The sequence below is a fragment of the Crinia signifera genome, chromosome 1 (assembly GCF_055691185.1).
Source record: "Crinia signifera chromosome 1, ASM5569118v1, whole genome shotgun sequence".
Classification (NCBI taxonomy): Eukaryota; Metazoa; Chordata; class Amphibia; order Anura; family Myobatrachidae; genus Crinia; species Crinia signifera.
The window spans coordinates 470,134,037-470,160,305 of NC_139217.1; the positions used below are offsets into that span (position 1 = coordinate 470,134,037).

The following is a 26,269-nucleotide window of genomic DNA, read 5'->3' on the forward strand; positions in this document are numbered from 1 at the left end:
TGCTTCCAGCATGATTCTTAACCAAATTAGTGGAAGCCCAACTCTGCCGCAGATGGAAAAACTGTCCGTATTTGAGTTTTTGCGAATGCATCGCTAGTTGCGAAGCATTGGCGATTTTACAAGGGGCGTCTTCTCTTTCTGTCTGGGTGTCGGCTTTCTGCTCTCAGACCACTGCTGAGTATCAATCCTTGCTGAGTCTGTGTGTTATAGACTGAAGAACGCACTCTCCGCATTGCGCTGGGACATAACGGCCAGTGGCGGGCTGGGCCATGTGCCCACCGGACAACTCTGCCATCTAGTGTGCATGGCCGGGAACAGGAGGGAGACACACGCCACCGCCGGGAGAGAGTCAGCTAGACGAGCAGGTCAGCAGCGCTATGTCCAATATTGCACCTGCTCGTGGTCCAGCAGCCAATCGGGAGCGGTATATGTAATGGGCATTACAGTGTGTGTGGCATAACGGATAATGGTCATTATGGAATGTTGTATATTATGTAATGGGTGCAGGACATGTAATAGGCATTATGGTGTAAATTTCTGGTGCAACACGGATCCCTCCCAGGAAGCCCCGTGGCTACATGGGTGTCTGCGCAGGGGGACTTCCAAGTAAAAAACGGGGGGGTGTTATTGGAGTGTCCCCCGCAGTGGTTGTGTAGTCACATAGGCCGCCATACTCTGACTTATATCTGTGCCTGCCATAGAGCTAGTGGTTTCCATGGCGTGGAAGGTGTGTCCGCCACAAACACCTCAGAGGATTGCAAGTAGATATTTTTGCTATTTCCTTCATGGTCCAGGTCGCCAGGCCACGCAGTCATCCACTGATGGCAGGCCTGCCAAGCTTGGTACATAGCATTCGTGTAAAAGGAGTGTGCACTCCAGGGTAAAGTCACTTTTTAAACAGTCGCCACAGATTTAGAGGATTTGCATAAATGGTCGTGTTTTACCAGTTGTGACCAATGACTGCGATCACCTGAATTCATCCACGACTGTGATCACATGACTTCATCAATGACTGATCACACAATCTCATCAACGACTGATCACATGACCTCATCAGTAACTTTGATCACATGACCTCATCAATGACTGCGATCACATGACCATCTATGAGTGATCACATGACCTCATCAATGGCTGCGATCACATGACCTCATCAATGGCTGCGATCACATGACCTCATCAATGGCTGCGATCACATGACCTCATCAATGGCTGCGATCACATGACCTCATCAATGGCTGCGATCACATGACCTCATCAATGGCTGCGATCACATGACCTCATCAATGGCTGCGATCACATGACCTCATCAATGGCTGCGATCACATGACCTCATCAATGGCTGCGATCACATGACCTCATCAATGGCTGCGATCACATGACCTCATCAATGGCTGCGATCACATGACCTCATCAATGGCTGCGATCACATGACCTCATCAATGGCTGCGATCACATGACCTCATCAATGGCTGCGATCACATGACCTCATCAACGGCTGCGATCACATGACCTCATCAATGGCTGCGATCACATGACCTCATCAATGGCTGCGATCACATGACCTATCAATAACTGTGATCACATGACCTCATCAATGGCTGTGATCACATGACCTCATCAATGGCTGCGATCACATGACCTCATCAATGGCTGCGATCACATGACCTATCAATAACTGTGATCATATGACCTCATCAATGACTGCGATCACATGACCTCATCAATGGCTGCGATCACATGACCTCATCAATGGCTGCGATCACATGACCTCATCAATGGCTGCGATCACATGACCTCATCAATGGCTGCGATCACATGACCTCATCAATGGCTGCGATCACATGACCTCATCAATGGCTGTGATCACATGACCTATCAGAAGCTGTGATTTCTTATCTGGGCATATTATGGGATGTAACAATATGAGAGTTCTCCACTCACCTGATCCAGAAATCCTCCCCCGATGGACAGGTACGACTGGGGGTACGTAGCAAATATACTGGCTGTCTCATTAGGGCCCGTCACGGCAAGGTATCCTCCGCAGTATTTGTGCAGCGCCTCTATCAGACAAGACGGTCACATGTCACTCAGTTACCGGTAATCAGCTTTTGTTAGAGGTTTGACATGTTGTAAATTAGACTGGCTGACAGTGATGTTTGGCGGCACAGTTGGTGTAGTGGTTAGCATTGCTGCCTCACAACACTGAGGACTTAGGTTTAATATTCATCAAAGCCCTAACTGTGCGGAGTTTGTGGGGGAAATTTACTAAAGCAAATTCGTAAAAAATAGGTTTATTCATATACAGAAATACACCTATTTCTTACACATTGTTATATTCGGATTGATGGCACATTCCTATCTGTATTTACAAATACGAATGGATACGCCATCGATAGAATACGACAGGAATCACCGTTCAAAAGAATGGTTATTCCTAATTTACTAAGCGGCCGTACGGCTGCTAATTATTGGTACGAAAATTGCTGACCAAATACACCAGGAAAATAGACTTCAATTTCCTGGCGTATTTGTCTTTAGCCTGCATGGATCAGTCAGATCCGTCAGATCCATCATATCAGTCAGATCCGTGCAGGCTTCAGTGTGTAAAAATTAAATAAATAAGTAAGTAAATAAATAAATAAACCGGCATGGGGTCCCCCCCCCACGACCGTAACCAGCACCAGGCTCAAATAGCCCGGCCTGGCTTTAAAAAAATCAGGGAATTTTTTTTAAACCAGCCTCAGGCCCCAGGGCCGGGCCTGGTTCCCAAAATATGGGGGACAGAATAAAAAGGGGTCCCCCGTATTTTAAGAACCAGGCCCAACCAGCCAGCAGGGTAATGTCACAGCCGGGGGACACTTATTATATAAGGTCCCGTGGCCAAAACATTAATCCCACCCACCACTCAGCCTGGGCTGGGGAAAAGGGGGGACCCCCCCAATGAACTTACCTGCCAAGGCTGAAGCCTGGTGCTGTCCCCGGTACCCCTGGGCTGTGGGTACCGGGCTGATTCAAATGTAAAAAAAATAGAACTGTGAAACTATGAGACCCAGCAAATCATAGGGGGACTCATAGTTCCACAGCAAAACCCAATGGTTTATTCATTGGGGAGTCCCCACTCCCCCAGGACCCCTGCCCAGGGTGACTGGTCGGTAGGGCTAATGTTTTGGCCACGGGACCTTATATAATAAGTGTCCCCCGGTTGTGACATTATCCTGCTGGCTGGTTAGGCCTGGGGCTGGTTCCCTGTATTTTGGGAACCAGCCCCGGACCTGGGGCTAGTTTTAAAAAATCAGCGGAGCCCTATGAAAATTTTTCCCTGTTTTTTAAAACCAGGCCCGGCTCTTTGAGCTTGGTGCTGGTTACAGCCGTGGGTGGGGGACCCCACGCCGTTTTTTTTTATTTATTTTTTTACACACTGCAGCCTGCACGGATCTGACTGATCTGTGCAGACTGCCTATAGGAATTCGTATTAGTGGCCGTATATGAATTATATTATTCATATTTGACTGTATAATCATATTTGACTGCTTTGTAAATTCCCCTCCGGAATACAAATTTGCATACGGCTAAAACAGCCGTATGCAGTCCTATTCATTCGTATTAAGAAACGAATACGAAAAATCGTATTCTTAGTAAATTTTCACCTGTATGTTCTCCATGTGGTTGCATGGGTTTCTCCCACAATCCTAATATATGTTGGTAAGTTAATTGGCCCAATAGTGAACCCTGGGGAGATTAGATTGTGAGCTTCATTGGGGCAGGAATTTATGTGAATTGCTAAATATTCTCTGTACAGCGCTGTGGAATATGTGTGCGCTATATAATAACTGGTAATAATATTCTCCGTACAGCGCCGCGGAATATGTGTGTGCTATATAATAACTGCTAATAATAGTCTCTGTACAGCGCTGCGGAATATGTGTGCGCTATATAATAACTGGTAATAATATCCTCTGTACAGCGCTGCGGAATATGTGTGCGCTATATAATAACTGGTTATAATAGTCTCCGTACAGCGCCGCGGAATATGTGTGTGCTATATAATAACTGCTAATAATAGTCTCTGTACAGCGCTGCGGAATATGTGTGCGCTATATAATAACTGGTAATAATATTCTCTGTACAGCGCTGTGGAATATGTGTGCGCTATATAATAACTGGTAATAATATTCTCTGTACAGCGCTGTGGAATATGTGTGCGCTATATAATAACTGGTAATAATAGTCTCCGTACAGCGCTGGGGAATATGCGTGCGCTATATAATAACTGGTAATAATAGTCTCTGTACAGCGCTGCAGAATATGTGTGCGCTATATAATAACTGGTAATAATATTCTATGTACAGCGCTGTGGAATATGTGTGCGCTATATAATAACTGGTAATAATAGTCTCTGTACAGCGCTGCGGAATATGTGTGCACTATATAATAACTGGTAATAATATTCTCTGTACAGCGTTGTGGAATATGTGTGCGCTATATAATAACTGGTAATAATATTCTCTGTACAGCGCTGCGGAATATGTGTGCGCTATATAAATAACTGGTAATAATATTCTCTGTACAGAGAGTGGAATATGTGTGCGCTATATAATAACTGGTAATAATAGTCTCTGTACAGCTCTGTGGAATATGTGTGCGCTATATAATAACTGGTAATAATAGTCTCTGTACAGCGCTGTGGAATATGTGTGCGCTATATAATAACTGGTAATAATAGTCTCTGTACAGCGCTGTGGAATATGTGTGCGCTATATAATAACTGGTAATAATAGTCTCTGTACAGCGCTGCGGAATATGTGTGCGCTATATAATAACTGGTAATATCCTCTGTACAGCGCTGCGGAATATGTGTGCGCTATATAATAACTGGTAATAATATTCTCTGTACAGCGCTGTGGAATATGTGTGCACTATATAATAACTGGTAATAATAGTCTCTGTACAGCGCTGCGGAATATGTGTGCGCTATATAATAACTGGTAATAATATTCTCTGTACAGCGCTGTGGAATATGTGTGCACTATATAATAACTGGTAATAATAGTCTCTGTACAGCGCTGCGGAATATGTGTGCGCTATATAATAACTGGTAATAATATTCTCTGTACAGCGCTGTGGAATATGTGTGCACTATATAATAACTGGTAATAATAGTCTCTGTACAGCGCTGCGGAATATGTGTGCGCTATATAATAACTGGTAATAATAGTCTCTGTACAGCACTGCGGAATATGTGTGCGCTATATAATAACTGGTAATAATAGTCTCTGTACAGCGCTGCGGAATATGTGTGTGCTATATAATAACTGGTAATAATAGTCTCTGTACAGCGCTGTGGAATATGTGTGCGCTATATAATAACTGGTAATAATATTCTCTGTACAGCACTGCGGAATATGTGTGCGCTATATAATAACTGGTAATAATATTCTCTGTACAGCGCTGTGGAATATGTGTGCACTATATAATAACTGGTAATAATAGTCTCTGTACAGCGCTGTGGAATATGTGTGCGCTATATAATAACTGGTAATAATATTCTCTGTACAGCGCTGTGGAATATGTGTGCACTATATAATAACTGGTAATAATCTCTGTACAGCACTGCAGAATATGTGTGCGCTATATAATAACTGGTAATAATAGTCTCTGTACAGCGCTGTGGAATATGTGTGCGCTATATAATAACTGGTAATAATAGTCTCTGTACAGCGCTGTGGAATATGTGTGCGCTATATAATAACTGGTAATAATAGTCTCTGTACAGCGCTGCGGAATATGTGTGCGCTATATAATAACTGGTAATAATAGTCTCTGTACAGCACTGCGGAATATGTGTGCGCTATATAATAACTGGTAATAATAGTCTCTGTACAGCGCTGCGGAATATGTGTGTGCTATATAATAACTGGTAATAATAGTCTCTGTACAGCGCTGTGGAATATGTGTGCGCTATATAATAACTGGTAATAATATTCTCTGTACAGCACTGCGGAATATGTGTGCGCTATATAATAACTGGTAATAATAGTCTCTGTACAGCGCTGCGGAATATGTGTGCACTATATAATAACTGGTAACAATAGTCTCTGAACACAGTCCCCGGAGGACTGCAATGCCCAGCGTGCCCTGTTTTGTTAATGTGCCTATTATTCTGTAAATGGAACATTGTAACAGCCAGGAGAATAAGAAAGGAGGGGGTGAGATTGTACCGTAAAGTGGGTGCAGTACCGTAGTATAGAAAGTACACCACCATGGCTGCCAGAAACGCGCCGGCGATCTGCGACAACATGTAAACGGGGAGTTTTCTCCACTGAAGCCTTCCCATGATGCAGTTTGTTAGAGACACAGCGCAATTCATGTGGGCACCTGAAAGAGACCAAACGTTACCAGTGACCATACATACAGGGGCACAGAGAGGGGGGAGGGGACCGGGTACCAGTACCATTTTCCAGCTGGCAGTGGCTGCATGTGGCATCACGCAGCCGCCACAAACCGCCAAAAAACCGCCTGCGTTGTACAGACTGCGCTCACCCAACGTTGCATCGCCATCCCCAGCCATCACACCGCAGTATGCGATCGTAGTTTGAGTCTTTGCGCATTCACATAGCGTGTGCCGATCATGCGCAGAAATATGAAAATCACCTAATAGCGATCAGTGCTGAATTAGGCCCTTTAGTGCCATCCTTACATGGGTCAGTCCTCGGACTGTCGTGTCATAGCAAGGCCAGCGGCTGATTATCGGGGAGTTTAAGGCATGCAAATAATAATCCCTTATAAGTGTGGGTATCAGGAGATACAGACTCCGTCATCGGGGCCAATGACTGCGGGTAGATGGATACCCCCCCCTTAGTAAGTAAAGCAGCGCTATAGTAGATGTCACCTGAGCTGTAATAGATGCCACCCAAGGATGAGGTGTAGATGCCACTTTGAGGTCACATAGAGATTCCTCTGCACCAAAAGCTTCTATCTGGAGGTGGTAGTACAAGGAATGACGACATATTGGGAATAATTATTCAATGCAACCGCTTTGACGTTGAAGCCCCATTGCTAAGGTGGACATCACATGTCTGAGCTTTGTATGTTCCAGGCCCTAAGTTGATGGTTGAGAGTAGACATGTAATGGTTGGGGCCACATTTGCTGACCCGGGAGAGTAGACATGCATGGTTGGGGCCACACTTGCTGACACAGGAGAGTAGTCATGTAATGGTTGGGGCCACACTTGCTGACATGGGAGAGTAGTCATGTAATGGTTGGGGCCACACTTGCTGACATGGGAGAGTAGTCATGCATGGTTGGGGCCACACTTGCTGAGCCGGTAGAGTAGACATGCATGGTTGGGGCCACACTTGCTGACCGGGAGAGGAGACATTCATGGTTGGGGCCACACTTGCTGACACAGGAGAGTAGACATGCATGGTTGGGGCCACACTTGCTGACACAGGAGAGTAGACATTCATGGTTGGGGCCACACTTGCTGACACAGGAGAGTAGACATTCATGGTTGGGGCCACACTTGCTGACACAGGAGAGTAGACATGCATGGTTGGGGCCACACTTGCTGACACAGGAGAGTAGACATTCATGGTTGGGGCCACACTTGCTGACACAGGAGAGTAGACCTGCATGGTTGGGGCTGTACGACCTCACTCTCTGAGGATTACAGTTGATGTTGACCTAATACAGCAATTTGTTATCCGGTTGCTGAGTAATTACAGAGGACGGTGCGGTTGGTTGGCCGCAGGCTTGTGGTGTGTTTATTACTTATTCCTTGTGTGGGGAAATCTCCACCTGTCTCTTACATCACCTATGTATAGCACTGAGTATTACCTGGCCACACAGCACTGAGTATTACCTGGCTACACAGCACTGAGTATTACCTGGCTACACAGCGCTGAGTATTACCTGGCTACACAGCGCTGAGTATTACCTGGCTACACAGCGCTGAGTATTACCTGGCTATATAGCACTGAGTATTACCTGGCTACACAGCACTGAGTATTACCTGGCTACACAGGACTGAGTATTACCTGGCTACACAGTGCTGAGTATTACCTGGCTATATAGCACTGAGTATTACCTGGCTACACAGCACTGAGTATTACCTGGCTACACAGGACTGAGTATTACCTGGCTACATAGCACTGAGTATTACCTGGCTACACAGCACTGAGTATTACCTGGCTACACAGCACTGAGTATTACCTGGCTACACAGCACTGAGTATTACCTGGCTACACAGGACTGAGTATTACCTGGCTACATAGCACTGAGTATTACCTGGCTACACAGCACTGAGTATTACCTGGCTACATAGCACTGAGTATTACCTGGCTACACAGCGCTGAGTATTACCTGGCTACACAGCGCTGAGTATTACCTGGCTACACAGCTCTGAGTATTACCTGGCTACACAGCACTGAGTATTACCTGGCTACACAGCACTGAGTATTACCTGGCTACACAGCACTGAGTATTACCTGGCTACACAGCACTGAGTATTACCTGGCTACACAGCACTGAGTATTACCTGGCCACACAGCACTGAGTATTACCTGGCTACACAGCACTGATTATGACCTGGCCACACAGCACTGAGTATTACCTGGCTACACAGCACTGAGTATTACCTGGCCACACAGCACTGAGTATTACCTGGCCACACAGCACTGAGTATTACCTGGCTACACAGCACTGAGTATTACCTGGCCACACAGCACTGAGTATTACCTGGCTACATAGCACTGAGTATTACCTGGCTACACAGCACTGAGTACACTAGCGAACCTCGAAGACGGCAAAGGCTTTGCAGGCCGTATTCCCCTATATAAGTGTACCATACTGTCCCTTTATACCGGAACACTAATGAATTACACCAGTGGCGTAACTATAAATTTTGCCCCCCCCTGCCAAAAAGTGTGTAGCGCCCCCCCCCCCCCCCCCCAGGCTCCTCTCCAGCATGTTTCCCCAGCGTGTGACGTCATCACGGAGAAACTAATGGAGAAACTGAAGCAGGAGAGAGGAAGAGAGGCCAGCATACACTGCTGCTTCCCTTGGCTCCGACGCATCCAGGCCGCTCTAGCACACACATCCGCCTGCCCATCCTGTACACAGTAGCCAATAGCCGGCTCTGTGTAAAGTCAATTGAATCAGTTGGGGAATTTGCCATGGCCCCACACACGCTGCAGCTGACTCGCGTCCAGTGCTCAGTCAGTGGGCAGCGGCAGGCAGCAGCATGTCAGTGCGTTGTGTGGGTTCCGGCACTCACACAGACCCTGCTGCTGCTTGCTCCCCCAAGCGGCTGCTGGGGCTGCCTTACAGTAGCTACGCCACTGAATTACACAGATTCTGGGGCTGATTTAAACCAGGCAAAAAGCAAGGTGGAAGTCTGCCAGCCTCAGAGCCTGTGTCATTTATTGGTGTCCCAATGTAAAGAGGTTGTATAGTAAGCCTACGCCTATTCCACATGATCCATTGTCATTAAGGGGCCATTATACGCTGTGATGTTCGCAGCTAAATCAGCCCGTAAGTCCCATAATAAAACGTACGTGACTGAAAACAGGTTTACCGAAATCTTGTTTTTGTCATATTTTATCATAAAGTCTCATAATTAGCTCCAAGGGGGTTACATTTACTCACAGGGGGTGACAACAATAGCTGCTGAAGTAAATCATTATATTTAGGTTCCCATTTCCTGGGCTCTGGGTCACACAATAAGTAAGAGTTTAACAACACGGTACAGCGATTTAGTATTGTATTATTTAGACTTCCAGCTGGAATACTCACCGGTCACTCCGCCAGCCACGTGGATCCCCATTGTCACCCCGATTCCAAAGGACAGGTTGATACTCAGGTATTGTCCATACTCCTTGTTACCCAGAACCACCTGCGCTACGGAGCCAAGGCCGAACGTCTGTGGAGAGAATATCACAGGTCTGTGTCATGGTTACATAGTTGTGGGTTTGTATATAAAGAACATTGTATGCAGCAGGGTTGTACACGTGTGCTGTGCTCTCAGGTGTTATACCAAGCGGATGAACACGGCAGATAAAAGCTGTTATCAGATACCGCGTGTGCACAAACATACATGTGACTCTGACCTGCCTGAGATGGAACATTTACTCTCCAAGCAGCGTTCCCCTCATTTCCTGGAGTCGGCTGCTGTCATTTCCAAATATTTTCCAAGGGCTGTACTGTGCTGAGCAGGCATGCCTAGGGGCGTCGTGTGTGTCACATGCTGGTGCACTAACATACCCAGCATGACATACTCATTTACAAACTCGATTATAAGGCAAATGTATTACAGAAAAGGAATATAATAATGAGGCTTTATGGTATTGTAATATATAACGCAGGTTGCGCAGAAACCAGGGAGGATTGGGGATTTACAGTGGTCTAGAGAGATTTCCAGGAACTGGCCCCCTAAGTGTTCATCCTAGCACCCTGCGTCTTCCAAAACCCGGGCAGTACCTCTTCCCTGCCTGGGGTGTCAATCTCTGCTGTGGTGCTTCTAGCACAGTCTGGTCTGTTTCTCAGCTCTGATATACAGACCAGACTGTGCTAAAAGCACCACAGCAGATAGCGACACCCCAGGCAGGAAAGAGGAGCTGAACAGTTTGGAAAGGTGTAGGGTGATAGAATGAAATACCAACATGCCACCCTCCACCCCCTACCACTTATACACCACAAGCCTGGCACCCTCTACACCCTAACACACCCACGACACCACCCTACTACCCTCTACACCCACTCGCCACCCTCTACACCTAACACACCCACATCACCTCCCTGCCACCCTGTACACCCTAACACACCCACATCACCACCCTGCTACCCTCTACACCTAACATACCCACATCACCATCCTGCCACCCTCTACACCCTAACACACCCAAATCACCACCCTGCCACCCTCTACACCCTAACACACCCACATCGCCACCCTCTACATCTTACACACCTAACACACCCACATCACCACCCTGCCACCCTCTACACCTTAACACACCCACATCACCACCCTCTACACCCTAACACACCCACATCGCCACCCTCTACACCTAACACACCCACATCACCACCCTGCCACTCTACTTCCTAACACACCCACATCACCACCCTGCCACTCTCTATACCTAACACACCCACATTACCACCCTGCCACCCTCTACACCCTAACACACCCACATCACCACTTTGCCACTCTCTACACCCTAACACACCCACATCACCACCATACCACTCTCTACACCTAACACACCCACATCACAAATACACCCTAGGATACTAAAATAATTGAGTTCTGTCATAGCACTACCATTATATCTGATATTCAAGGAATTAATCAACTCGGGGACGGTACCAAGGGACTGGCGCATAGCTAACGTAGTACCAATATAGAAGAAAGGTAGCAAAACTAACCCTGAAAATTATAGACCGGTCAGCCTTACATCCACTGTGGGGGAAATATGATAAGGAATAATAAGAGATCGTATCCAAAATTTCTTAGAACAGGAGAAAGTGATAAGTAAGGCTCAGCATGGGTTCCTCAAAAATAGATCATGTCAGACTTATTTACAGTAATTAGCTTCTATGGGGAAGTCAGTTGGGGGCTGGACTTAGGGAAATCTGTTGATGTAATACTGCTCGATTTCGCTAAAGCTTTTGCCACAGTGCCTCATAAAAGGTTATTAATAAAACTAGGTAATTTAGGGTTAGGAGATAACATTTGTAATTGGATTTAAAACTGGTTGCACATTCAGGGACAGAGAGTGGTGGTAAATGGCATACATTCCAGCTGGGGTAAGGTCCAAAGTGGAGTCCCACAAGGTTCAATATTGGGACTCACATTGTTTAATATATTCATTAATGATATAGGAAGTGACATAGGGGTTGATGTATGAAGCAGTGATAAAGGAGGAGAAGTGATAATGTTCCTTGTACTTTATCACCTGCCATTAAGCTCCTGACTGTTAAGTTACAGGCTGGCTTTAAAAAGGGACAGTTGAGGAATCAGGGAGGTGCCTGAAATGCGGAGCTTCTTCCGCTACCCTCATGCATAATCTGTGGACCTGTGGATATATAAAGAAATATTGGAATAAAATACTGAATTACATACATGAAACTGTAGGCCTAAGAGCACCGATTCACCCCTTCCCGCTCTTATTTGCCAACTTTGATGTACGGAATCTGGACGCTCAGGCTTCCAGACACATCCCCTTCCTCACCATATTGGTAACATTGGCAAAGAAGCAGATAATGAGGAGCTGGGTGTCCAAAAATGCCCCATCCCTCACGGAACTGATCAACTCACTACAACGTACCATGAATTATGATAAATTTGATGTACAGGTATACTCGGCCAGATACACCAGCTTTGTGGCGCGATGGGGCCCCCTGGTACTAGAAGAAGAGGATACCCATTCCTAAAAACCCAAGATCTTCAGATATAACATTTATATATATATATGTACACATACAGCTGAGACAGAAATAATTGCTCTACAGACTCCCAAGTCGACTTCTGACACCTTTACCTACACTGGCACTGGTGCAGGCACCAGAGAATAAAGTATGAGTGACTCATGGACGGACCCCCCCCCCCCCCCACCTACTCTTCCCTGATCTTCCTCCCCCCCCAATTCGCTTACATTCGTTTACATTTTATGGTTGTCATCGAATTGTTATGTTATGTATTTTAAAAATAATATACCAATGTGCAATATTAATATAGTCCCAGCATATTGATAACGTGCTCAGCTCTATCCCCACGTACATATGCTCGGCAATATTAAAGTCAGATTCACCCTGACACCTTCAGGGGAAAGATATGAAGTAACACCAGACCGGGATAATATGTCCCCCTGGATGATAAGAGATCTGAGTATTGTAAACCCTAACTGTACGTTTTCTTTTGTTGAAATCTTTTTGTTGAAATCTCTGAGCATATCACCGCTTCATACATCTACCCCAATGTGAGTAAAAATGCAATATTTGCAGATGACAGGAAATTGAGTAAGGAAATTAACTCAGGAGAGGATGTGGAAACAATACAAAGTGACTTAATTAAACTGGAAAGGTGGAAAATGCAGTTTAACATTGATAAATGTAAAGTAATTCATTTTGGGAACAAAAATGAACAAAATACTTGGAGTTAATATAGGGAATTCTGCTGTAGAGAATGACTTGGGGGTCATCATAGATGATAAATTGGGTAATAGTGCAAACTGCTCAAGTGCAGCAGCAAAAGCAAACCAGAAGTGATATAATTAGTATGTTCAGATACAGGATTGGGAATCATATGGAACTGGGAGATGATTGGTCAGTAACAGGCCTATACTTAGGACACGCGGGCATGTACTGAGGCTCAGGGAAAAGAATTCCGTACTGAATTAAGAAGAGGATTCTTCACCATTAGAGCAGTAACATTCTGGAACTCATTGCCGGTGGGGTGATTACAGCAACTACTGTTAATGAATTGAAATCAAAACTGGCCACTAAGGGAATCCTATAGATATGACTTACTCACGTCAGTAGTTACACGTCAGACAGGTTGAACTCGATGGACTAATGTCTTTTTTTTCAGCCTTAATTACTTTGTTACTATGGGCCTTATTCTGCTCGGTACGGTGGGACCGTAAACGGGCGGATCGGGGTTTTTTTCATCTGCGCATGCGTAGCTTTCGCAATGCGCAGGTGCGGCGACCTCACACCGCTCATGGACGGGTCTCTCCGTGTGAAAAAACCTTTCCGCAAGAGTACGGTCATTGTGGGCGGCATGGGGGCGTTTTTAGGGGAGCAACCAGAATGATGAGAAAAACTGGGCATAAACATGGGCGTACACAGGGGTGTGCACTGTATGAGAGCGGACGCCTGGGTCTGCTAATTAACGCTGATTACTACTCAAACACATACACCTGAATGTAATAAGCAATGCTGCAGTCTATTAAGTCCAAACCATGATTTCACTACCTGCAAGCCACACACAGCCCTCAAACACATTGGAAGCTTATCTTTCTACACTTCTCTACATGTTAAGGTTGGTTTAATTTTAGGTAAGACTCATTCTAAGACCTGCTTATATATGCCAATGTAGTTATTTTATAACCATCTACACCCATTCAGAAAGTGTTTTGGTATACTTTAAAAAGCAGGACACTCAATTCACAGAAGTCGACATGTGTCAACTTTTTCACTGTAGCACAAACATACCAGTTTTTTATATGGGAAAATACACATAAACCACATCTAAGACCAACAAGGATGTTTTTGGACTCAATTTCTACTTGCACTGTGGCGTACGCTCAGATATACGCAAGATGTCGGTGGGAAAACGGACGATACCCGTCCGTATACGGTGGCGTACGATCTGTTGTACGCCAGTTATCGGTGGCTAAGAGGAGATCCGTCCGTGCACGGTGGCGTACGCTCAAGTGTACGCCACTCCCCATTGTCTGTGTTTGTGACCGTCTGTGTGCGGCTGTTTTGTGGGCGGACTTACACTCACCGTCCGCGTATGGGAAACGTAAGGCCCTATGTTACTATCACCCCCCTGCCACCCAGTGGCGTAACTATAATTTTTCCGCCCCCCCGCTGAAAATTTTGCAGCGCCCCCCCCCAGTACATTTAGCAACTCCCCCCCTGTCCGTCCGTCCATCCGCCCATGCCCCCCTCTTGCCGCCTTACCCATCCACTCAGCAGGGCAGAGGCGTAGCGATGGTGGTGCTGGCGGAGCGTGGGCTCTGGGCGCCGAAGAGTAGCAGGGCGCCCGGCACCACACTCGCTGCCCGCCGGTCCACCCTCTGGATGTCGCCCACCCGTCCATAGCAGAGGCGCAGAGTCTGAAAGTATTACAGAGACCCTGCGCCTGGGCCGCCGCCACAGGAAACACAAGACACACACGCTAGGTCCTACTGCTCGCTAGAGGTGCAGGGGGACCTCTAGCGGCTGTCTCCTCTTGTGGTGGCGGCCATCTTTGGAGGGGTGCAGGGTCTCTAATGCTGTCAGAGACTCTGCCAGTGACTCTGCGCCTCTGCTATGGACGGGCGGGACATTTAGGCTTGTGAACTGGCAGTTTAACTCCCCCTGGGAGACGAGCATGTAATCATTTCTCCTGGCATTATATGTGTATGCGACACTACAAGGGGTGTTATGCATGTAAGCAGCACTACAGGATGCATTTATTATGTGTAAGTGGCACTAAAATGCCATGGGGGGGGGAGGGGCACCGAAACATACTGTTGCTCCGGACACCATGTCACCTAGCTACTCCTCTGCAGCAGGGACCCGCAGATCTACTCTGCAGTGCGATGCCAGCTCCCCTCCTGCTTCTGATATGAAAATGGTCCATCACAAAATGTCCACCCCCATACATCAGACAGTTTCACAGAACTGAAAGGGAAGAAGAAAAGACTCTCTCTTTGTAGGGGCACTCTTTGATAATTTAAAGTTTAAATGTTAGTATAGAAATATCACATAGATGGAGGATGGGTGAACCACACAAATCACTCACCGCTATGTTGCCCAAACGGAATTGATCTGAGAATACTAGACAACAGTGTTGACAGGAGAGCCAAGTTGGGGCTCCCTAGGGCGGGGCTCCCTCTTGGTCCTGTCTGTGTAAAAATAGAGTTGATTAAAATATAACTTTTAATAAGCACTTAGTAAAAAATTGCTAGACAAACATGTAAACAAGAGAAAGAAGGAAGAGACTCTCTCTTTGTTGGGCCACTCTTTAAAAACGATTATGATTCAGTAATCGAAAATTTGTAACCATATGTCATACGATATTATCAATAAGTCATGAGTGTGCCCTGTGGGCATAACGTCCCCCGGTTCTGTGACACTTGGGCATAACGTCCCCCGGTTCTGTGACACTATGGATTCTTGACTCAACAGGGTACAGGTAGCTCCTTACCCACAAACCGAGTGAAGTTCCCCAGCACTGTTAGTGTGTTAGAGGGGATCATCTGCGTGTCACTAGACCGGGGTGTTAAGCTGAAAAAACTTACTGGGATTCACTTAGTCAGAACCATAGGCTATCCATTAAAGAATAGGAGTGTAGTGGATAGCTCCATACATGGGATTACACCAAAGTAGGTAATTTGTATCAAAATTGTTAGAACAGTACATATTTTTTAACATTGTATCGAGGTAGCAGTCCCTCTGCTAAGTTTAACTGTTCAAAGAGAAAAAAAAAGGGGGGGTGAAAATGTGGGCTGACTAGTGATCCTCTTATTTTGTTAGCCAAAAAGAGGAAATATTTTTAAGTAAGATTCCGCAAACTTGGGAATCTGATTTAAATAGTGATAGGCTTGCCTTCCAAGCCGACGGTCCTATCTGCTTATAACCGTCTACAGAGAGCGCCTGTCATCAGCAGTAGGCATGTCAAGTGTTGAATAGAAATTATCACAGTCTACCTGCCACCATGTCGGCAGTTGCATATATCTTAGCAATGAAGATGGATATAAATAATAGCAATTGGCAAAATTACACAAATAAACAATTTATTTTAATCCAAGCTGAAGCAACCATCACAGTCTACCTGCCACCATGTCGGCAGTTGCATATATATTAGCAATGAAGATAGATATAAATAATAGCAGTTGGCAAAAATACACAAATAAACAATTTGTTTTAATCCAAGCTGAAGCAACCTCGTATTAGTTGTATTTAGCCGACAGCTATTATGTCGACATAACGAATTATACTGTCTATCTCTTCTAAATCTGTCTCAACCAGTCTCTAGCTAACAGCAATGTGTATGGTATCCAATCAGTATTCTAGATAACAGTTTTTATAAATGACAATTAATATCTGTTAAATCGTCAGCAGCTCGGGTACTAGATTTGTATTCAAATCTCTGTGTCACAGTATGTTGGAAATAATACAAACGCTCCCGCTAGGTGGTTGGATAGGAATTGGGGAGGGGAACGGGGAAGGGGGTTATTTTTAAACACGAGGAAAGAGAGGAGAGGAGGATCACAACAAGAAAGGAAAGAAGAAAGAATAGAAGAAGGAAAAAAGGGGACCAGACGGAGATAAGAGTCTGACTGTATCCAAAGGGTATGAATGATCCCACCAACTTTATATACCCTTAACAAAGGTGGGGTAGTCTGGTTCGAGGATGGGAAAGTCTCCTTTTCCCCTCTGACAGGCTGCCCACTTCCAAATGTCAGCTGCCACCTAATAGTAGTGGGCTTTTATGGGTATAGTGGGGGAAGAGTTCTGCCCAGAATGGAGTCAGACAGATAAAGATAGGTGTTACCCTTTAGTGTGAAAGCGGCTGCTGCCCACCTGGTATACCTATCACTAGGGGTGGAATACTGTATGAGACTAGGAGAGGTCTCCCTTCTCCTGTCATACCTTCATACACCCCAAGTAAGCTGCCATCTTTAATTAGATGGGCTTTTTTGGGTATGGTGGGTGAGCGGGCTTGTGGTCACACTGGGGGGATTTATTGCACCTAATAGAGAAAATGTGGTGGAGAGAAAGTTAGAAGAAGGACGGAAGGTAGCGGGTAAGAGGTAAAGGGAAGAGCCAGGGAGGGAGAGGAGGTTTAGGGAGAGCGGGTGAACGGGTACCTGTGAGTGCACGCTCTGCGCTGAGCGGCACTGTGACTGTCCCGTCAGGTATACTGCAGCTGCTGTGTCAGAAAGTGTCCCCACGGTAATCTCGTGGAGAGGGCTGCCGGAGCTGGGGCTGGTTTAGACTGCTACCATAGGTGTGCTGGGGCGGCACTGTATTCGTTTAGTCGGGCGTCCTGTGGCTGCTGCGGCTGTGTCCCTCTTCCCCGATCAGCGCGTGGAGAGGGCTGCAGGGCTGCAAGTGTTGGGAGCACTAAGATAGCGCTGGAGCTGGTCTGCGGCACGGCTGTTGCAGCAACACAGCCGCAGCAGCCACAGGACGCCCGACTAAACGAATACAGTGCCGCCCCAGCACACCTATGGTAGCAGTCTAAACCAGCCCCAGCTCCGGCAGCCCTCTCCACGAGATTACCGTGGGGACACTTTCTGACACAGCAGCTGCAGTATACCTGACGGGACAGTCACAGTGCCGCTCAGCGCAGAGCGTGCACTCACAGGTACCCGTTCACCCGCTCTCCCTAAACCTCCTCTCCCTCCCTGGCTCTTCCCTTTACCTCTTACCCGCTACCTTCCGTCCTTCTTCTAACTTTCTCTCCACCACATTTTCTCTATTAGGTGCAATAAATCCCCCCAGTGTGACCACAAGCCCGCTCACCCACCATACCCAAAAAAGCCCATCTAATTAAAGATGGCAGCTTACTTGGGGTGTATGAAGGTATGACAGGAGAAGGGAGACCTCTCCTAGTCTCATACAGTATTCCACCCCTAGTGATAGGTATACCAGGTGGGCAGCAGCCGCTTTCACACTAAAGGGTAACACCTATCTTTATCTGTCTGACTCCATTCTGGGCAGAACTCTTCCCCCACTATACCCATAAAAGCCCACTACTATTAGGTGGCAGCTGACATTTGGAAGTGGGCAGCCTGTCAGAGGGGAAAAGGAGACTTTCCCATCCTCGAACCAGACTACCCCACCTTTGTTAAGGGTATATAAAGTTGGTGGGATCATTCATACCCTTTGGATACAGTCAGACTCTTATCTCCGTCTGGTCCCCTTTTTTCCTTCTTCTATTCTTTCTTCTTTCCTTTCTTGTTGTGATCCTCCTCTCCTCTCTTTCCTCGTGTTTAAAAATAACCCCCTTCCCCGTTCCCCTCCCCAATTCCTATCCAACCACCTAGCGGGAGCGTTTGTATTATTTCCAACATACTGTGACACAGAGATTTGAATACAAATCTAGTACCCGAGCTGCTGACGATTTAACAGATATTAATTGTCATTTATAAAAACTGTTATCTAGAATACTGATTGGATTCCATACACATTGCTGTTAGCTAGAGACTGGTTGAGACAGATTTAGAAGAGATAGACAGTATAATTCGTTATGTCGACATAATAGCTGTCGGCTAAATACAACTAATACGAGGTTGCTTCAGCTTGGATTAAAACAAATTGTTTATTTGTGTATTTTTGCCAACTGCTATTATTTATATCTATCTTCATTGCTAATATATATGCAACTGCCGACATGGTGGCAGGTAGACTGTGATGGTTGCTTCAGCTTGGATTAAAATAAATTGTTTATTTGTGTAATTTTGCCAATTGCTATTATTTATATCCATCTTCATTGCTAAGATATATGCAACTGCCGACATGGTGGCAGGTAGACTGTGATAATTTCGATTCAACACTTGACATGCCTACTGCTGATGACAGGCGCTTTCTGTAGACGGTTATAAGCAGATAGGACCGTCGACTTGGAAGGCAAGCCTATCACTATTGAAATCTGATTCCCAAGTTTGCGGAATCTTACTTAAAAATATCTCCTCTTTTTGGCTAACAAAATAAGTGGATCACTAGTCAGCCCACATTTTCACCCCCCCTTTTTTTTCTCTTTGAACAGTTAAACTTAGCAGAGGGACTGCTACCTCGATACAATGTTAAAAAATATGTACTGTTCTAACAATATTTGATACAAATTACCTACTTTGGTGTAATCCCATGTATGGAGCTATCCACTACACTCCTATTCTTTAATGGATAGCCTATGGTTCTGACTAAGTGAATCCCAGTAAGTTTTTTCAGCTTAACACCCCGGTCTAGTGACACGCAGGTGATCCCCTCTAACACACTAACAGTGCTGGGGAACTTCACTCGGTTTGTGGGTAAGGAGCTACCTGTACCCTGTTGAGTCAAGAATCCATAGTGTCACAGAACCGGGGGACGTTATGCCCAAGTGTCACAGAACCGGGGGACGTTATGCCCACAGAGCACACTCATGACTTATTGATAATATCGTATGACATATGGTTACAAATTTTCGATTACTGAATCATAATCGTTTTTAAAGAGTGGCCCAACAAAGAGAGAGTCTCTTCCTTCTTTCTCTTGTTTACATGTTTGTCTAGCAATTTTTTACTAAGTGCTTATTAAAAGTTATATTTTAATCAACTCTATTTTTACACAGACAGGACCAAGAGGGAGCCCCGCCCTAGGGAGCCCCAACTTGGCTCTCCTGTCAACACTGTTGTCTAGTATTCTCAGATCAATTCCGTTTGGGCAACATAGCGGTGAGTGATTTGTGTGGTTCACCCATCCTCCATCTATGTGATATTTCTATACTAACATTTAAACTTTAAATTATCAAAGAGTGCCCCTACAAAGAGAGAGTCTTTTCTTCTTCCCTTTCAGTAACCCATTTTACTCTCCAGGGTGCACCTCCACTACATAAATTATTCCAAATCAGGGAGCTTACCTCTCCCTTTAATTCTACCTGCTATTGTGGATCTATACATTTCTTTCTAATTGAACACTTTCAATCGCTTGTGCACCGGTCACCATCCCTTTCCCTTTTTCCCCTAAAAGCAGTTTCACAGAACTGTCTGCTGTATGGGGGGCGGACATTTTATGATGGTCCACTTCCAAAGTAGCAGTAACCAAGAGGGGAGCCGGGCCGCACCGCAGAGATCTGCGGGTCCCTGCTAAGTGGAGGAGTAAGGCGGCACGAGGGGGGCCTGGGCAAGGGGGGGGGGTGTAAGGAGCTTAGTATGGAGGCGCCGAGGCGGAGCTCTGCCTGTAAATACTGTAGTAGCATGGCGGGTGGGATCCGTCGTAACCCTGCGCCGTGACCCAGTGGCGCCTGCTCCCCCCTGCCATTGCTGGGGCTGTGGAACGATACTGCTGCCACCCTCTACACCCTAACACACCCACATCGCCACCCTCTCTCCTCCCAATTCTCTCTCTTTCATTTTCTCTCCTTTTATTTCTCTCCCTGTCCCCTCTCTCTTTCTCTCTCTTTTTCACCTCTCCCTCCCTCCTCCTCTATTTCCATCCCTCTCTCATCTGTTCTCCCCTCTCTCTTCCTTCCTCTCTATCCTGCCTTCTTTCTCTCCCTATATTTCTCCCTCCTCTTTCTTCAACCTCTTTCATTCTCCCTCTCTCTCCCTCTTCTCATTCTCCTCTATCCACCTTCTCTTCCTTTCCTCTTTCTCTCTCTTATTTCTCTCCCCACCCGTCTCTCTCTCTTTATCCCTATCTCTCCCTGTCTCTCTCTCTTTCCCTTCTTTCTCCCCCTCTTCTTCTCTTTCTCTCTCCCCCTCTCTCTCCCTCTTCTCTCTCTTTCTCTATCCCCCTCTCTCTCCCTCCTCTCTCTTTCTCTATCCCCCCTCTCTCTCTCTCTCTTTCTCTATCCCCCCTCTCTCTCCCCCTTCTTCTCTTTCTTTCTCTCCTTCTTCTCTTTCTCTCTCCCTCCTCTCTTTCCCTCTCCCTCTTCTTCTCTTTCTCTCTCCCTCTTTCTCTCCTTCTTCTCTTTCTCTCTCCCTCCTCTCACTCCCTCTCCCTCTTCTTCTCTCTCTTTCTCTCCCTCTGTTTCTCTATCCCCCTCTCTCTCTCCCTCTTCTTCTCTTTCTCTCTCTTCTTCTCTTACTCTCTCTCTCTCCACTCCAACTCTCTGAACTAGAAGTGGTGCAGTTAGGCTCAGAGACCGCTATACATTAGCGATAATACCCACAGACGCAGGATACAACCTGTGAACTCATTGCTCAGTGGGAAGCGCTAGTTTGTATAAAGCCCCTTTTTATGAACTTATTGCTACAAATTTTTACATCAAAAATAGTTAAAAATGCATGTAAACTTTTCATGTGTCTCCCTTTTTGTGTCGACCTTTTAGTTGTGTCAACCCTTTCCCAATGTCCACCTTCTGGGGTCGACTAACTGATTGTTGACCTTGATATTGTCTGTGAGCTATACCACCCATACCCCAAAGCTGACTCTAAACGTTCCATAATAGAACAGTAGGCACAATGCCACGGACATGCATTCGCCAAGGGGTGAGAACAGTCTCTGTGTGTGCAATTAAGCACTGCCAATAATTACATTGTAAACATTGGTCAGGAACATCAATACAGGTGCAGGCGATGGTGATGTCGATGGAGAACAAGGGGGCTATACTGGGCTCCCCAGTAACACCCCCATATGCACACACACATGTGCATGTGGGCAGACTGCTATTCTCAGCTGTGTTTATGTCCCAATGTGATTGGGCAGACAGAGCCGGCGCTGTGATACGAGGTGGAGGTAATGGGCCCCATCCTTTATATCAGCAAACACACAACATGCGACACTCCGACGCTCGGGTCAAGGACTAAATATTGTCATGTAATGAAGAAAAATGTCAGGAAGCTGCGCATCTCGGGGAAAGGTTAATGGACTCAATCAGCAGCGATAACGCACAAATCCAAACAGCCGTGACATTAGCCGTCCAGCTGCACAAACTGCAATACTGGCAGGATAATGTCACAGTATCAGGGACACAGCGGCGCTGGTGTATGGAGAACCTAGTGCATCACACACTACAATACTAGCAGTATAATGTCACAGTATCAGGGACACAGCGGGGCTGGTGTATGGAGAACCCAGTGCCCCACACACACTACAATACTTGCAGTATAATGTCACAGTATCAGGGACACAGCGGGGCTGGTGTATGGAGAACCCTGTGCCCCACACACTACAATACTGGCAGGATAATGTCACAGTATCAGGGACACAGCGGCGCTGGTGTATGGAGAACCCAGTGCCCCACACACACTACAATACTTGCAGTATAATGTCACAGTATCAGGGACACAGCGGGGCTGGTGTATGGAGAACCTAGTGCCCCCCACACTACAATACTGGCAGGATAATGTCACAGTATCAGGGACACAGCGGAGCTGGTGTATGGAGAACCCAGTGCCCCACACACTACAATACTAGCAGTATAATGTCACAGTATCAGGGACACAGCGGGGCTGGTGTATGGAGAACCTAGTGCCCCCCACACTACAATACTGGGAGGATAATGTCACAGTATCAGGGACACAGCGGGGCTGGTGTATGGAGAACGTAGTGCCCCACACACACTACAATACTAGCAGGATAATGTCACAGTATCAGGGACACAGCGGGGCTGGTGTATGGAGAACCTAGTGCCCCCCACACTACAATACTGGCAGGATAATGTCACCGTATCAGGGACACAGCGGGGCTGGTGTATGGAGAACCTAGTGCCCCACACACTACAATACTGGCAGGATAATGTCACAGTATCAGGGACACAGCGGGGATGGTGTATGGAGAACCTAGTGCATCACACACTACAATACTAGCAGGATAATGTCACCGTATCAGGGACACAGCGGGGCTGGTGTATGGAGAACCTAGTGCCCCACACACTACAATACTAGCAGGATAATGTCATCGTATCAGGGACACAGCGGGGCTGGTGTATGGAGAACCCAGTGCCCCACACACTACAATACTGGCAGGATAATGTCACAGTATCAGGGACACAGTGGGGCTGGTGTATGGAGAACCTAGTGCCCCACACACACACTACAATACTAGCAGGATAATGTCATCGTATCAGGGACACAGCGGGTCTGGTGTATGGAGAACCTAGTGCCCCCCACACTACAATACTGGCAGGATAATGTCACCGTATCAGGGACACAGCGGGGCTGGTGTATGGAGAACCTAGTGCCCCACACACTACAATACTAGCAGGATAATGTCATTGTATCAGGGACACAGCGGATCTGGTGTATGGAGAACCTAGTGCCCCCCACACTACAATACTGGCAGGATAATGTCACCGTATCAGGGACACAGCGGGGCTGGTGTATGGAGAACCTAGTGCCCCACACACTACAATACTAGCAGCATAATGTCACCGTATCAGGGACACAGCGGGGCTGGTGTATGGAGAACCTAGTGCCCCCCACACTACAATACTAGCAGTATAATGTCACCGTATCAGGGACACAGCGGGGCTGGTGTATGGAGAACCCAGTGCCCCACACACTACAATACTGGCAGGATAATGTCACAGTATCAGGGACACAGCGGTCTGGTGTATGGAGAACCTAGTGCCCCACACACACTACAATACTAGCAGGATAATGTCACAGTATCAGGGACACAGCGGGGCTGGTATATGGAGAACCTAGTGCCCCACACACTACAATACTGGCAGGATAATGTCACAGTATCAGGGACACAGCGGGTCTGGTGTATGGAGAACCCAGTGCCCCACACACTACAATACTGGCAGGATAATGTCACAGTATCAGGGACACAGCGGGGCTGGTGTATGGAGAACCTAGTGCCCCACACACACACTACAATACTAGCAGGATAATGTCACAGTATCAGGGACACAGCGGGGCTGGTGTATGGAGAACCTAGTGCCCCCACACACTACAATACTAGCAGGATAATGTCATTGTATCAGGGACACAGCGGGTCTGGTGTATGGAGAACCTAGTGCCCCCCACACTACAATACTGGCAGGATAATGTCACTGTATCAGGGACACAGCGGGGCTGGTGTATGGAGAACCTAGTGCCCCCCACACTACAATACTAGCAGTATAATGTCACAGTATCAGGGACACAGCAGGTCTGGTGTATGGAGAACCCTGTGCCCCACACACTACAATACTGGCAGGATAATGTCACAGTATCAGGGACACAGCGGTCTGGTGTATGGAGAACCTAGTGCCCCACACACACTACAATACTAGCAGGATAATGTCACAGTATCAGGGACACAGCGGGTCTGGTGTATGGAGAACCTAGTGCCCCACACACTACAATACTGGCAGGATAATGTCACAGTATCAGGGACACAGCGGGTCTGGTGTATGGAGAACCCAGTGCCCCACACACTACAATACTGGCAGGATAATGTCACAGTATCAGGGACACAGCGGGGCTGGTGTATGGAGAACCTAGTGCCCCACACACACACTACAATACTGGCATGATAATGTCATCATATCAGGGACACAGCGGGTCTGGTGTATGGAGAACCTATTGCCCCCCACACTACAATACTAGCAGCATAATGTCACCGTATCAGGGACACAGCGGGTCAGGTGTATGGAGAACCTAGTGCCCCACACACTACAATACTAGCAGTGTAATGTCATTGTATCAGGGACACAGCAGGTCTGGTGTATGGAGAACCTAGTGCCCCACACACACTACAATACTAGCAGGATAATGTCACAGTATCAGGGACACAGCGGGGCTGGTGTATGGAGAACCTAGTGCCCCACACACACTACAATACTAGCAGGATAATGTCACAGTATCAGGGACACAGCGGGGCTGGTGTATGGAGAACCTAGTGCCCCCCACACTACAATACTGGCAGGATAATGTCACAGTATCAGGGACACAGCGGAGCTGGTGTATGGAGAACCCAGTGCCCCACACACTACAATACTAGCAGTATAATGTCACAGTATCAGGGACACAGCGGGGCTGGTGTATGGAGAACCTAGTGCCCCCCACACTACAATACTGGCAGGATAATGTCACAGTATCAGGGACACAGCGGGGCTGGTGTATGGAGAACGTAGTGCCCCACACACACTACAATACTAGCAGTATAATGTCACAGTATCAGGGACACAGCGGGGCTGGTGTATGGAGAACCTAGTGCCCCCCACACTACAATACTGGCAGGATAATGTCACCGTATCAGGGACACAGCGGGGCTGGTGTATGGAGAACCTAGTGCCCCACACACTACAATACTGGCAGGATAATGTCACAGTATCAGGGACACAGCGGGGATGGTGTATGGAGAACCTAGTGCATCACACACTACAATACTAGCAGGAAAATGTCACCGTATCAGGGACACAGCGGGGCTGGTGTATGGAGAACCTAGTGCCCCACACACTACAATACTAGCAGGATAATGTCATCGTATCAGGGACACAGCGGGGCTGGTGTATGGAGAACCCAGTGCCCCACACACTACAATACTGGCAGGATAATGTCACAGTATCAGGGACACAGTGGGGCTGGTGTATGGAGAACCTAGTGCCCCACACACACACTACAATACTAGCAGGATAATGTCATCGTATCAGGGACACAGCGGGTCTGGTGTATGGAGAACCTAGTGCCCCCCACACTACAATACTGGCAGGATAATGTCACCGTATCAGGGACACAGCGGGGCTGGTGTATGGAGAACCTAGTGCCCCACACACTACAATACTAGCAGGATAATGTCATTGTATCAGGGACACAGCGGATCTGGTGTATGGAGAACCTAGTGCCCCCCACACTACAATACTGGCAGGATAATGTCACCGTATCAGGGACACAGCGGGGCTGG

General features: G+C 46.9%; 1 protein-coding gene across 4 annotated transcripts in view; it reads right to left on the bottom strand.

Moving 5' to 3' along the window:
- The window catches only part of LOC146023520 (aquaporin-7-like), a 76,792-nt gene that overhangs the window by 10,223 nt on the left and 40,300 nt on the right, over positions 1-26,269 (bottom strand). For 3 of the 4 annotated variants that reach the window (XM_083155374.1, XM_083155372.1, XM_083155373.1), the window contains exons 2-4: positions 9,797-9,923; positions 6,241-6,378; positions 1,945-2,063 (exon numbers count right to left, since the gene is read on the bottom strand). In XM_083155374.1, the coding sequence (XP_083011500.1) occupies positions 1,945-2,063; positions 6,241-6,378; positions 9,797-9,827 (288 nt within the window). In that variant the 5' untranslated portion in view covers positions 9,828-9,923. Of the gene's footprint in view, positions 1-1,944; positions 2,064-6,240; positions 6,379-6,543; positions 6,641-9,796; positions 9,924-26,269 lie in introns of those variants that run through there. The other variant, XM_083155375.1, reaches the window with a different exon arrangement.